The following is a 14601-nucleotide window of genomic DNA, read 5'->3' as shown; positions in this document are numbered from 1 at the left end:
CCTTTAACACAACACATTTTGAACATCACATCGTATTAATTCAGGTATTTCAAGGAATGTATCAGGAATCACTGAGTAGATTGCTATTTATTTAGGGTAGGAAAGAAATAAAGAATGAAACAGAAGGAACCAACAAAGCCTTTGGCTTATCATTAGCTTTTAAGCAGTACCTCTGTAATTCACTAGTTAAATTTGACTAGTTATAGCAGAAATGATTTTCATGATAGCGGTAATCCCCATCTCAGTTTTGAACTGCCTCCCTGTGCAAATAAATGTCGCTGCCCCAAGTGAGTCTTCTTTAGTCATGTGTAAATGTACTATAATCCTTATATCTTTGGTATACTGATTTTAAGTCAGATTGAAGTCAGTCATACTGGTTTTGTCCAGAAACAACTGCTAGTTATTGTCAAATATTTCCTGACTGTAAAATTAGTCATAATTCAAGTATTATTTTCTCTGAGAAAAGTTAATGATGACCATGAGTAAAATTATTAAGTTATTTTGTAGCAGAGAACTGTATTTCAGGCAAGATTATCTTAATTGAATACTGATTTTTGTTTTAATTCATAAGTCTTTCAAAAATTTGGGTAATATGTATTCTTTTACCAGTTTTGTAACTCATTAAAACTAATTCAGATGGTCAATTGAAAGCATAAAATAAATTAACATAAGAAATAGTAATAAGAAATCTGAATAATGACAAAAAAATTATTAAATAGCTTTTGTTTAACAAAACAATAAACTTCTCACTGAAAATTAGCTAAATCATGAATATGAATGGGATTTCTTTCATTATTTTTTTTATTCTCAGAACTTTTTAATGCCCCATTGGGATATAATAGCAAAATCCCCAAGACTTTTCTGCATCTTACAGATTCTAGTAAAAGTTTTCTTCACAGAAGTAATCATGATTTCTGAAATACTCAAGTGTAGTACAAATACATAATGCTGTGTGAAGTTATAAGGACAGAAGCAACAGTAAAAGAAGAAACAGCTAGGTAGAGAGATACTGTGAATAAAACAATTAATTTTTTGACATCTGCCAGTCTTGCTATATGGAACCTGTCTTGAAGTTTTATAACATGTTACTTTGAAAGAGAGAGATTTGTACAAGTCATTAGGCTCCTCCCCTGTCATTTTTAAGGAAAACAGATTGACACACAAGCATTGCTTTGTACATTAATAGACTTGATGACACTGATGCATCATACTTTCTTTTGTGCAGCAGGCCCAGCCATGCAAGACCTGGTTGTTCTGTGTTCTTAAGAAATCCTTTCATGTAGACCCACTTTGATGACTGGACATTTACTTCTCTCTTCTCATCTGTTCTGTGCTACTTATTGCTTTGATTTTTTTATTGCATTAACTTTGTAAATCAGTAGGGTACTTGAGTATTTCAGTCCCAGCATTGTTTCATTGGAATCCATCTATGCTATACTATGCATACTGATTATGAAGTGCTTATGGTTTGTATTAAACATACAGCCACCCATATATACGCACAAATTCTTTCATGAATAATGTGTACTGCATAAATGTCTAGAATGAATGTGTGAAGTATCTGTTTTAGGAAAAACTAGGACAAAGGAAATAAATGGTTTCATAGTTTTTTCTTTAAGTAAGCTCAGGGTATTGCCAAACACATACATTATATCAAGACTTCCACTGGCAAGAAATAGCAGTACATAAATGTTATATGTAGGTTAATGTAAATAGTCGGAAATGTGGAGATCATGGGCAGCAAGTTTAGTCTGAAAATATCTTGGTATACTGAGTTGCTCTTATTTAAGTTTGAAGATTTGTTATCTGTGTATAAGCTATGTATTTGCTTAAGCTTCAAATTTAAAATTTAAGTAAATAAAATTACACATTTCCAGTAGAGCAGTAGTAGTCAGCATTTTTTTTTTCTGTCTTTGCCATATTTGTTTCAATATGAAGGGAGACAGCTAGGAGCCCAGGGAAAGCAGTGTGCAATTAAATTGGCATGGTTATGATTTCTGTAACTGTCTAAAGTACATAGTTACAATCTTTATCAGATAAAAAAACTGCCATAGTTTGTTACAGAGAGTTCTCAATTCTTGAAGTAAAATGCAAAAGTATCATAGTTTTTTCTTTGGAATTTAAACATTAAATAAATCAGTAAAAAGATATGAGACTATTGAAAAAACTTTCTTTTCCAGGTGCCAGTTCTACAGATTCAGAGAGTGAAAGTTTAATTTTCAAATTAAAATCTGGAGCTATGCCACAGTAAGTGTGTAAAGCAGTACCAATATTGTGTAAATGTTCTTAAAAAGGGATACTGGAAAATCTTCAGTAGTTTTACAATCCGAATAAGCATCTGGGGTACATTTGTGTATGTCTTGACTTTTCTACTTCTCTCATGTAATATGAATGTGTAGTATTATAACTGCAGATTGTATTAATGTGCTTGCTCTGTCAGAGAAGGCTGGCCTCCCCTGACAACAATTTTGTCGATACCAACTTTTCATATTCAGAAGTAAGTTCAAGTTAACCAAGTTTTCATTTGTAATCACCCAATCCAGTGCCTCCAGAGAAATATGTAGAGGACTACAATTAAAGAAACAAAACACGTTTTAGTTTCATCTTTTATTTTATGAGGAAGTGTAAATTAACCAAAGGTTGTGTTCTACTCAAGATTCATCCATCATGTTGATCTTCATCATTCATGTTCGTCTTTTCAGTTGATGATGACATATTTAAATATGTAGAAAGTACAGGGTGGCTTAAGTATTAAAAACGTACACATTTTTATTTCAGATCCTATAAAGTGCTTGCTGGGTTTTTATTTTTCAGGGCCCAAAAGAAAACCACTTCTGTTTCCTTGACAATAGGATCTTCTACGCCAAAATCTGGAGTGACCACAGCTATAATTCAACCTATCTCTGTGCCCAGTCAGCAGGTATTTTTAGACACCAATTTTTAAATAAGTAAAAGTGTTTCAAATTTTCTTCCAAAGTTTACAACTCCTGAAAAACTCTGTCATTTTGAGGAATTACATTGTTAAACTATAAACTTACATTACTATATTAACAATTATGATTTTAAAAAATTAAGTGTATATCCACTGAATGGGACATAAAAGTAAATATACATATGGATTCTTACACAATGTGTATCCACACAGCATGTGAGCAGCAGGCAAATCTGATGATGGTGAAAATTACAGAGTTTATCACTTACTAGTGACTTGTTCCAGTCCCAAAAGAATGTGCTACAAATGAATGCCTGCTATATTTTTTAGTAAAAGTTGTAAATGTTGGTATTAAATTTAATATTTGTTGTCATTTCTTTGGGCCTTTTAGAGAAAAATAAATTTTACTACCTAGACATTAAATATAGAAAATCGTTGTTCATTCATTTGTACACGTCTTTAATGCCACTGTGGCTGACTTAGAATTTACATATAAATCATAAAATACAAACAAAATAAAAATCTCTGTCAGCCTGTACATGGTAAATTCTTTTTCCTTCCTTAGGCTATCCTTGATAAGCTTTTAGGTACCTGGATTTATTTATCACTGCATCAGTGAAGGGATGTAGTAGCAGGAGAAGCAAAAATGCTTCAGTGCAAAGGATTTACTTGAATCATATTAACAGGAGTCAAATTCTCAAAATACTTGTAGGCAAAGACAATTGGATACAAAATTCTCATTGGAAGTATAGAAGCCTTCAAAGCTTGCGTTTTGATTTCAGAAATATAACAGACGTGAAATAGTGATGTCTCCCAAGAAGTGTGGTAGAAAGAGAACACCATCATAAGACTGCACACGTGAGGATTTGTGTTTTTGCATATACATGGAGGCCATATCCTTGAAACTAGTATTTTTTCCATTTTATAGCATTGTTGCATTGCTTTGCAGGTTCAAAGCCCTACTTCATACCTGCACCATCTGGATGGACCCAAGCCTATCTATTCTGCACCTATTTTTACAAAGGTAAGTTTTATCCGTCATGATTTTTATATCACACTTTTGTAGTCCAAAAGAACATATCAAAATTATGTATCCTAATGCAGGAAGGTTTGATCATGTTCAAACTTTTCAGTGTCAATGACTTCCGAAGAAAATACTTTTCCACTGCAACAATGAAGTTCTTAGGCATTCTACTACGGATTTACGTGAATATTCTGTATGACTTTGTCTTACGCCCATGACTGTTCTCCATTGATAAATGTTTGTAAAATATAGCAAGGTAAACACCAATTATGTATCATAGTCTTGACAAAGCCTCCTTCACAGTAGTTTATCTACTGACAAGAGCAAATAACACAGGCTTTTTAACTCTGATTTAGAAAAAAAAATTGTAAAAATCATAGAATTGCTTAGATTGGAAAAGATCTTTAAGATCACTAAGCCCAGCCATTAACCCAGCACTGCCAAGCCCACTACTAAGTAATGTTGATAAACGCCACATCTACATGTCGTTTAAATACCTCCAGGGGTGGTGACTCAACCACTTCCCTGGGCAGCCAGTGCTTGGCAACCTTTTCTGTGAAAACAATTTTCCCAATATCCAATCTAAATCTCCCCCGTCACACCCTGAGGCCATTTCCTCTTGTCCTACTGCGTGTTACTTGTGAGAAGACCCCATCCCCACTTCATTACAAATTCCTTTCAGGTAGCTGTAGAGAGCGATAACATCCCCCCAAGCCTCAGTTTCTCATGACTAAACAACCCCAGTTCTCTCAGCTGCTCCTCATAGGATTTGTGCTCTAAACCCTTCACTGGCTTCGTTGCTCTTCTTTGGACATGCTCCAGCATCTCAATGTTTTTCCTGAGCTGGCCAAAACTGAACATGGGATTCGAGGTGCAGCCTCATCAGTGCTGAGTACAAGAGCCAGTCCTTTCTGTAGTCCTGCTGATCATACTATTTCTGATACAGGGACTTTTTAGAAGAGAAATTTCTATTCAGTATTTCATAGGTAATTACTTAAGTTAATATTTATCTTCACGTTCATCCCAAATCAAACTTAAGAACTGGGAATGAGGTAGCAGCCAAAAGGATTGATGCCATGCTTCCCTAATCTATAAAATACAACTTCCATTGGAAATATTATTTCATTGTGCCTCAAACAATGATTTCTATAGTAGTAATTATTACCTAATCACGATTTGAAATGAAGTATTTCTGGTTATTACTTCAGGAAAACATTTGATTAAAAATTAATATGGAACAGCAAATAGTTTTGCCCGGAGATAAGAGCAAGAGTAAGCAAGGGTAAGCCCTGCCCTCTACAGCTGTCCAGCTTCGCTCCGTCATATTCCTGTCTCAATGTCAAGAAAGGTCTGATTCTGTCCCTCGTAATCCTGCACCCATACTGCATGTGTCACAGGAAGGTGAATAGTGGAGGTGCAAGAGATTAGGGAGTGTGGTTGCTGAAAGGTTGCGAGGCAGGCAATTTCCAAATAAGAGTGGCAAACAGGAGAAATCTATTGCCCATCCAGAAACTACCAAAGCAATCAAAACTCCACTGTTTCTTCTTAATGGTCATATCTCTTGTCCCTGAAATCCATTATTAACTGGCTTAAGCTAGCTGGGACATACCAAACCAAAAAAACTAATTACAGAAGAAACAAACCAGATATGAACAACAAAATACTTCCTAACAAAACTCTTAATCCAGATTCCTGACATAAATTTCTCTCCATACAAAGTTCAGGGAACAGCTCAAAGACTTTTAGGTTTCCATGTAACAAAATTCTTACGTATTTGATTAACTAGAGATCTATGAATAAAAACTAGGAATAACTCTGAGCTTAGATCTAACTTCAAGTGCTTTGCTGCATTAAGGTCTAAAACTTTGTCAATAAATTGCAAAGGAAATTAGACACCCACTGCAGAGTAAAAAAGACTCTTTGATTTATAATCTTAAGATACATAACAAAGGTAAAAATAGTGGCTATAACCTGTCAATTGTGTTACTTAAAATACTATGTTTCTCTCTCGATGCAGCTCTTCCTTAAAGATCTAGATGTTTCCTAAATTTTTCACATATGTATAAGCATTTATTACAGCCAGAGTACTGTGTCAGAAGCTATCCATACACTAGTTAATATAGCCTAATCATATTGATGTCATCTAATTTTGCTTGGTTTGTTATATATGGCTCAGATTAAAAGCAGCTCCACTTTCTAGAGCTGGACCCAAAAGCAGCTCAGCTACTGTCTCAGGATTAAGTCAATTGATGTGTAGTTAGTTCCATAATTTTCTTTTCATTTTGTGGAAGAAGAATAAAAACAGAAAGCTCAAACTGTAGCGATCTGCTTGTGTTAATTTGAGGAACTAAATACTTCTACACTTTTCCCTTCTTTGGTCTTATTAAGAATGTATTTGTAAGTAACCTATTCAATAATTTTTAACTATATAGATGTATTAAATTCAATCAGAATGAAAGAAAATGCCTATTGCAAAAATGGAATGACACAATAAAATAAAGTTTAATTACAAAGGGAAGAAAAGACTATTTTTAAGAATGCAAAATGCTCTTGGTTTATTTGAATTGCGATGTTTATATTTCAGGAGCTACAAAACGCCACAGCATCTGAAGGACAAGTCGTGGTATTGGAATGCAGGGTCAGAGGACCCCCTCCCATTCATGTTAAGTGGTTTCGACAGGGCATTGAAATTCAAGATTCTCCAGACTTCAGAATTCTCCAAAAAAGTAAGGCAATGTCATGGTTTAACTTCAGCTGGCAACTGAGCGCCACATAGATCCTCATTCACTCTCCCCCGGTGTGCTGGGGAAGTGAATTGGAGAAGTAAGAAAACTCATGGGGTATAGGGAATAGCAATAGTCTATTAATAGGGAAAGCAAAAGTCTCAGAAGCAAAACAAAACAAGGAATCTTTTCACCCTTTCCCATGGGCAGGCAGGTGTTTAGCCATACTGAGGAAAAAAGAGGTTCCATCACGTGTAAGTTACTTGGGAAGACAAACGTCCTAACTCTGAATGTCATCCCTTCCTCCTCCTTCGCCCAGATGTACATGCTGAGCATGATGTCATATGGTATGGAATATCACTTTGATCAGTGCAGGTTGTTTTTCCTGGCTGTGTTCCCTCCCAATTCCTTGTGCATCCCCAGCCTCCTCACTATCAAGAAGGTAGAAGTAGCAGAAAAGGCCTTTATAAAAAAAGTCTCTGTATTGCCAACACTGTTTTAAGCACAGATCTTAAACACAGCCCCGTACCAGCTACTGTGAAGAAAATTAACTCTATCACAGTTAAAACCAGGACATTTTCCATCCCCTTATTCCACACCATTTATGTCATGCTCAGGTCTCACACTAGCCAATAGATCCTCATGAACCACCACCCCACTTCTCATCCTTTGAGGTAATACACAGATATCATTCCCTTAGTCTGTGCATCATCCCTGTAAAATTTCACAAATCATACTTTGAATTCTTTTAGTCCATGGCTTTGGGCTCCATCTGTTATGACGATATTCAGGACAGGAGAAGAGGTGGTGTGTTGCATGGACTTACAGGGCACCAAAGCCAGCCCAGGCCAGGTCACCACTGCCCTTGCACTGCTTCTTGTGGGGGCTTCTCCTCAATTGTTTCATGGTGTTCCTGGTATAGTAATTCCTATAACATGCAACTCAAATCACAGGTTACAACAATTTAAAGGTATTGCCATTGCAATCTTCACCCTTGGTCCCACTGGCCCAGAACAGTGGGTCTAACATTGCAATTAACTCCTCCCCTTGTTCCTAGCCTGGCTAGCCACAAGAGGTTCTGGCTGGAGTCACCTCAGTCAATTCCAGAGGTAGTGGACTCCACTCCAAATGAAAGCCATCTTGGCCTGCACTCTGCTGCCAAAGGGATTGAGAAAAACACATTAGTGACACCAGTTGTGGCATCCCACTTGGCTGCCTTTGACTCCAGTTCATATTGAAGTTCTAGCACATCTGGCACAGCTGCACTCAGCCAAAACCAGCTCAGACAATAATCTGAAGTGGCTACTTTTAATACAGGATGGAAAAAGATCATTAAATTAGTCTGTCAGGATTCAGTTTTGGACAGAGTCCTTTCCTCTTCCCATTTCACTGCTAATGGCTAGAAGTAATAACTGAACTGCTGCTACTGACAAACAGTTTAAATCTTCTTGATTTTGTAATGTCTGCACAGGTTCTCTGCTTATTTACAGTATTTCAGTATAATATGTTCATTCAGTACACTGATATTTATTAATGTAATCTCTAATATAATTTTTTCTTGTTTGTTTCCCTTATGATGTGGTATGCAGAGCCCCGATCTGCAACTGAACCTGGTAAGAATCATACGAAAAAATAATCTCTTGATTTCGCTAGCTCTTTGAGTTTGTACTGAAGCCATAAATAGAAAAGTGTTTCTGCTGAACATTGGTAAATTGAAACCCCCTTAAAGACAATGCTACTTTATCACACCTCCCATACTGTACTCTGTACTTTACATCAGTTCCTTTATTAGTTAAACAGTAAATTCCATTTAGACCAGCAAGGAGAGTCTCACAGCTTTGACGCAAACTTCATTCTCAGAAAGTAAATGGTTAGCATGCTACTGAGGGAAAAAGGACAAGTCCCACAAAATTCCATTACCCAAATGGTGCTCATAAGAATTACGTAACACCCAACCACTAAATGCTAGTTTTACCAATCCAGCTTGGCAGATGTGATGTGTCTTAAATGCAAGTAAAACCTGATCCCCCCCAAAAAAAAAAAAACCACTGAATTTTTCTAACCTATTCACAACATAAAAGTCCTAGATTTCATCAAGTAAAAAGTGTTCTTCCAGCTACAGGTTTTCTCTGACTGCTTCATTTTCACATTATGTATCGTTATATACTGGGGTAGATTCTTGAATAGTAAGTGGATGCTAAAAGACTGAGAATGTTCTTTAATGTTTCTAAGTCAAACATGTAGAAGAGCAGACAGTGATACAGTCTGAACCTTGATTTAAGAGGGTGACCAGTTGTACTTGAATATTCTTGAATTTGGAGAGAGTTTTAATTATGACATTGAAAAAACCAGAAAAGTTTTCTATCTAGGGATTGGGTATTTCCAAAGAGTGTCTCTGAAGGACGTTAGCAATAGGGGGATGTTTTAACTCTGAGGGGTTGAATTGGCAGGCAGAACATACCTGGCAGCTGAGAGATATTTGTAAAGTGGCACTGTGGCCATGAGGATACAGACAAGGAAAAATGCAGCTTTCCTTTGATTTTCATGGAAATGAGAGGAAGGAAAGAAAGAAAAATCTTCTTTTCTTAGTCAGCTATTCACTAATTTTCTTGCTACTTGACAAAATTGTTATATACCTATTTTACCTCATGTCCGTTATACATACACATTGCGCACACACATGTGCATGCTCTATCCTAACAGTTAATACTGTTGATCATGGTGTGCAACATCATCAGCTCTAGTATTAGCTGATGCCCTGAATATGTGCGACTGAATGATTTGATTTGTGGAGGCTTGAAATGTGAGTCATGTGAAGGAAAGAAGAGTATCAGAAAACCAAATTAACCAAATTAATGAGGAATTAAAACATATCCAACTGCTAACAATGAGCTATTAGTACTTTATAATCATAACACAAACTTTAAGGTTTAAATATTGTAAGTTAGGGTACAAAATAGTTTGAAGAGAGTTTCAATATCATTTCAAGCCTTTGGATATGAAAATAAATAAAGGACAAAAGGTTTGTATTGAAATATGTTTAATTCTGTATCTTTCTTAGAACATTCTCCTGTAATATATATTACAGAATAAGTCTCCCAGTTTAGGTGTTTTTTTGATATCTTAAAAAGAAAAAATAATCTGATCAATAGGTTGACTTTTTTTCCCCTTCTCAGAGGAACATTTCTCCTGTCAAAGTAGCAAAATCTTTCCTAGATTTGATCTACCAACGTTATCAGAATCGTACCTTGTATATCCAGCTCATTCTTACTGTGAGCTTCTTCTCTACAAAATCCCTTGAACTGTGTTCACTTCTTCTTTTAACATGATAGATAGTATCTGAAAGGAGTGAAATTTTACACAAAAGTTTCTAAGTATAAATTTACCAGCTGATCTTAGAGATTTTCTTTTTAATATCCAATGTAAGACTTCTGTCAAAACTCATAGTCATGAATGTTCGTTTAGTTTTGGTAATTGTTTTTTTACCCTTTCATGCTCTTTAGTAAACCTAATGTGTATAATCCTAGATGAACTAAGTATTTTAGAGTAGGAATGCAACATTATCTAGTAGAAGGGAGAAGGACTTTTTTGCTAGAAAGAAAAGGTTTCCTTTGTGTGAATAGTTGAGTACAAAGAAAAACATGTATTATGCTTCTTGATAGAAGATTTTTTTTTCACCAACTAATTTTCATATTGTTAGTTACAAGGTTTGTATAGCCTCTCTGACAGTTATTGCTGTGGAAGAAGTAAGAATGTTGATATTAGTTCACAAAACTATCAGCTTGCTTTCATAACTGCTACCTGAAATAGGAAATAGAAGGTGAGATTCTGAGTCCAAAGAGTTCATCACTTTGCCAGCCCTCTCACAGACCTGCACTATCATGTTGGAAGTGCTGAATATTCTCCTTCCCATTTCTGGTTAGCTTGCAGACCCTGAGAGAAGATACCTGAAGTCTTCTAAAGGGTACTAAGGAATGGATTCTTACATGAAAAGTGCATTTCTTAAGTGCATTTCTTCTCAAGTGCAGAAAAGTTATTTAATGTCGATGTATCTCATACCATTCTCAAGGGAGTTGGCAAGACAAGAATAGGAAGACATCTCAAAACAGTTTTGGTATCTGTATTGTTGCAGTTTTATAGACATAACAGTAGTGGATGCCTGACTGCAGTGTGTCTGGTTTGTTGTTGGATTATATCTTTTTTCATGCTTGTAATTATGTTGCAATATATATTTATGAACACCTTCCTGTACTTTCACTCTGTGAAAGAATTTCAGTTTGGTATTTTGTTCTCCCTGGATTCATTGAGCTAAGTACTATACTATTCCTTAAGATTCATGCACTTATCTTTTCCGACTAAGCCCTATTAAATAATGTAGTGTCTTAAATAGTGCAGTGTCTTACTCACTACAAAAATTAATGACAGTACACTTACTGGTCTATTTGTGTAGGAATTGACACTGTGCATGCAAAGGGAATGTAAATAAAGTTTGGGCAAAATGTAAATATTTCCTTTTGGCATAAATAATGAGAAATGTTTGGTGTATTAGTAGTACCACTGGTAATGAGTAACAGTGAGTTTTAAGATGTCATGAAGAATCTTAAAAGTTCTGCAACAGGAAGCTGGATGTGGGTATCAGAAACCTAATAGATGCAGCACTTGTTTGTGATATAATTCATACTCTTGGAAGCCAGACTAAACAATGCCTTCAGAGGAAATTTTTCATGAGCAAACACATAACTGCTATTCAATGCAGATGGTTAATACATACGCAAGATTGATAGGGAAACCAATGTGCATATGCTAGATAAGTATTCAAAATTTTGAAAGATGGATGTGTTTTCTAAAAATTTTTCCAAGTTTAAAACAGTCATGGAATTTTACATAAATTGTAACAAGTTGTAGTGTGACTTTAATTGCTGGTTGTCAACCCAAATCCAACCATCAATAAACACTTCCTAGCACTCGGTAATTTTGGTTATCCTTTGATAGGTCAGTACTAATGATTTAAAATAAAAATATTCCATGAACTCACACAGGTAAGAAATTAAGAAGCAAGGGGGTTTTTTTGGCTACCTTTTTTTTGTTACATTCTATCTACTCTAATGTGTTTTGCACTCCTTTTTCTGTCTAGACAGAAATCAGTTTGCATTGCAAATCCCTCCAGACTGCTTCGTGAATTAATAGCTAGTCAGATTACTTAAAGCCAACATCACAGTTTGTCAAATTACCTGTTCTGTACTTCTTTCTTGGACATTTTGACTTTATACTGATTGAATCCTTCAAAAACAGGCTGCCTGAGAATGAAAAATCCCATGGAATCACTTGCCAGCTGTTGATATTTTGACCATTACTCAGCTGTCTGGAGACAGCCACAAACTGTATTGAATTACATTAGAGCGATTGTCTAACAGCATGTAAGAAGAAAACTGTATGAAGTAATTTTGCTTAAATTGCCAGGGAATTGCCACATACACATGCTTTTTTTTCCTAAGCACAATACTGTGTATGTTCACCAAACACATCTCAAAAGATAGTCATCACTTCTTTTGGATTGTGCTTTCTTGTTCCCTGTTTAACTGCTCTGTTTCAGGATTTCCACTCTAGTAAGTATGTCCTTTAGAAATTCCCCCCTATTTCTACATTATTTTTGAAACTGAAAATATATGGCAAATGTTACAGAAATCCTTACTGCTTCCCTGCACCAGGAAAATCCTCTTTCTTGTAGCTGATGAAATTCAAAACATAGAAGCTTTGATAGGTTAGAATGCATGCCAGATCCTTGCACTTTTTAGTGAAAACAAAATACTTACCACTGAGGGTCTGTCTCCTTCTTCTGAGAAGCAAACAAGGGCTTGGAGAGAACAATCTTCTATGAGCCATATCTCAAGAACCCAGATGAAGCAAAAAACTGAAAATAGGCTAAAATTCTCCTTCATTTAAGATGGTCTGATCTACTTACGTATTATTGTTTGTCAATTACATTTGCAGTTGTACTTTGTACTCCCAAGGTACCTAAAGAATTCTGTTCCTGTAGTGACCTCATCTTAAGTCTGACTGCTGCAACTATCCTTGCTTGTTGATGCTTCCAAATTCAAAGTAAACATTTGATCTGTTTTGTACTATGTCATTTAAAAAAAAAAATCTTTCATTCCTCTCCAACTGTAAACATTTAAAGCTTATTGGAGTACCTAATATTCACAGCTATGTTGCTGAATGCATTCATTCAAGCCTTGATGTATATACCTGACTTATCTGCAAGCTGGGTGGCTTAGGCATCTACAGTATCATAACTGCCTTAGTGTAAGCTTTAGCATAAACTTTTCCTTGACACTGATAAATGGCTTAATTTCTCCTCAAACCTGAACAATGTTTTAGGGGCTAAAATTTTTCTTGCCATAGCAGTGTTCCCATTTATTGTACTCAATCTGGCTAGATAGCAGACATCTTGGTTATTGATTACATATCGTGTCACCTAGGCTCTCTACCCTAAAACTGCATTTTATTGCTCACGATCCCATTTCCTGTTGTTCAGTTTTCTTATCAGTCTTTGGTAAGTACTGTTTGAGGTTTCTTCAAACATAGTCAGTTTTATGCATCTTTGTAGTGGTTTGGTCTAAAATACTCATTACTGTTTATCTTCTGTGAGATAAGAATTAGGAGAAACACAAAGCAGGCCCCAAACTTGAAAGAATATAAAGAAGTTTATTAACAGACCTAAAAGAAGGGGAAAAAAAATTATACCACACCTTCAGAACTCTCCTCCTCCCCCCACCTTCCTCCCTTCTCCCACTGACAATGTTCAAAGACAACCCTTAAGATGTTCAGTCTGTTTACGACTTCTATAATAACCTTGTTCAGTCCATTTAGAAAGAGAAGTCTCTTCTTGCTCATGCTATGAAAACATTATCACAACGAGACAGCCGCCCACTTCCAAATATTGTTCAGTCCATTTAGGAAGAGGTCTCTCTGCTCGCATGTGAGTCCCTTCCCCCTGACTTGCAGCTTCTCCCGCAAACTCCTTTCGAGGGTCCACTCTTGAAGTTTTTTGGGGTGCAATTTTAAGGTTGAGCCGTTCAGAAACAAAAAAACAGAGGCCCTTCTCCTTCCCTGGGAGCAAAGGGTCTTCCTCATCTTCATCGTTAGGACTATCTCTGGAAGCATCTCTAGGGACTGAGGTTTTCTCCTTTCCCGTTTGGAGCGAAAGTCCTCATCTGGTCCATCTCTCCCTGTCCAAACTTCTCATGAAATTACAGCTGCGTCAGCATCTGCCTATCTCAGCACAGGTGCTTTTGCTTATGAGCTGAACACTCCACCCCCCATATCTTCATGAAATGACAACAGGATACTCGGATATATCATAGCTTCACAACAGAATTTCAGCTTTAAGCATCTCCTCTCTCTCTTCCCTCAGGTTTTCAGCTCTTCAAAGCAATAAAAGGGTTAATCTCACCTCGGCCTTGCAGCTTTGCAGCTGGAATGTTGAATTTTTCTTATCGCAGTGGGGAGGGGGGAGAGCCGAGCTGGTCCGGCTGCCCACGGCAAGGCAGTGGGGGGGGTTCCACGGCTGGAACAGGTCCATCGGCTCCAGGATGGCCGTGGCCCGGCCCAGGCCCAGGCCCGGCCCAGGCCTAAGCAGGGCCTGGCTGGGCCCACTGGCCCCCACACGGGGCCTGCAGCCACCTGTCCCAGCAGCGGAAATGAGAGAGAGCTTGGGGGGGGAGTTTGTCTATTCTTAAATGTGGATCACAGAGGTGATCACAACTTTAAGTGGCTTAGAGAATTGTCCATATTCAAACTGGCCAGCTGATAGATTCTATCAGGTCCCAGAGGAAACTGTCAGCACCCCTTAGTGAGGACATCCCTTCCGGGACTATGCTTGCTAACCTATGACTAAAAACTTTACTGTTCATTTCTTGAGT

At 36.8% G+C, this 14601-nt stretch overlaps 1 protein-coding gene across 6 annotated transcripts in view; it reads left to right on the top strand.

Annotated features, from left to right (window-relative positions):
• Window positions 1-14601, top strand: part of PALLD (palladin, cytoskeletal associated protein) — a 199629-nt gene that overhangs the window by 65501 nt on the left and 119527 nt on the right. For all 6 annotated transcript variants that reach the window (XM_048303959.1, XM_048303958.1, XM_048303956.1 and 3 more), the window contains 5 exons: window positions 2181-2247; window positions 2815-2920; window positions 3882-3956; window positions 6541-6682; window positions 8269-8292. In XM_048303959.1, coding sequence (XP_048159916.1) covers window positions 2181-2247; window positions 2815-2920; window positions 3882-3956; window positions 6541-6682; window positions 8269-8292 — 414 coding nt within the window. The remainder of the gene's footprint in view (window positions 1-2180; window positions 2248-2814; window positions 2921-3881; window positions 3957-6540; window positions 6683-8268; window positions 8293-14601) is intronic.

The sequence above is a fragment of the Corvus hawaiiensis genome, chromosome 5, assembly GCF_020740725.1.
Source record: "Corvus hawaiiensis isolate bCorHaw1 chromosome 5, bCorHaw1.pri.cur, whole genome shotgun sequence".
Taxonomy (NCBI): domain Eukaryota; kingdom Metazoa; phylum Chordata; class Aves; order Passeriformes; family Corvidae; genus Corvus; species Corvus hawaiiensis.
The sequence above is the reverse complement of the archived record's forward strand: the minus strand, read 5'-3'. Positions and strand labels throughout refer to the sequence as shown.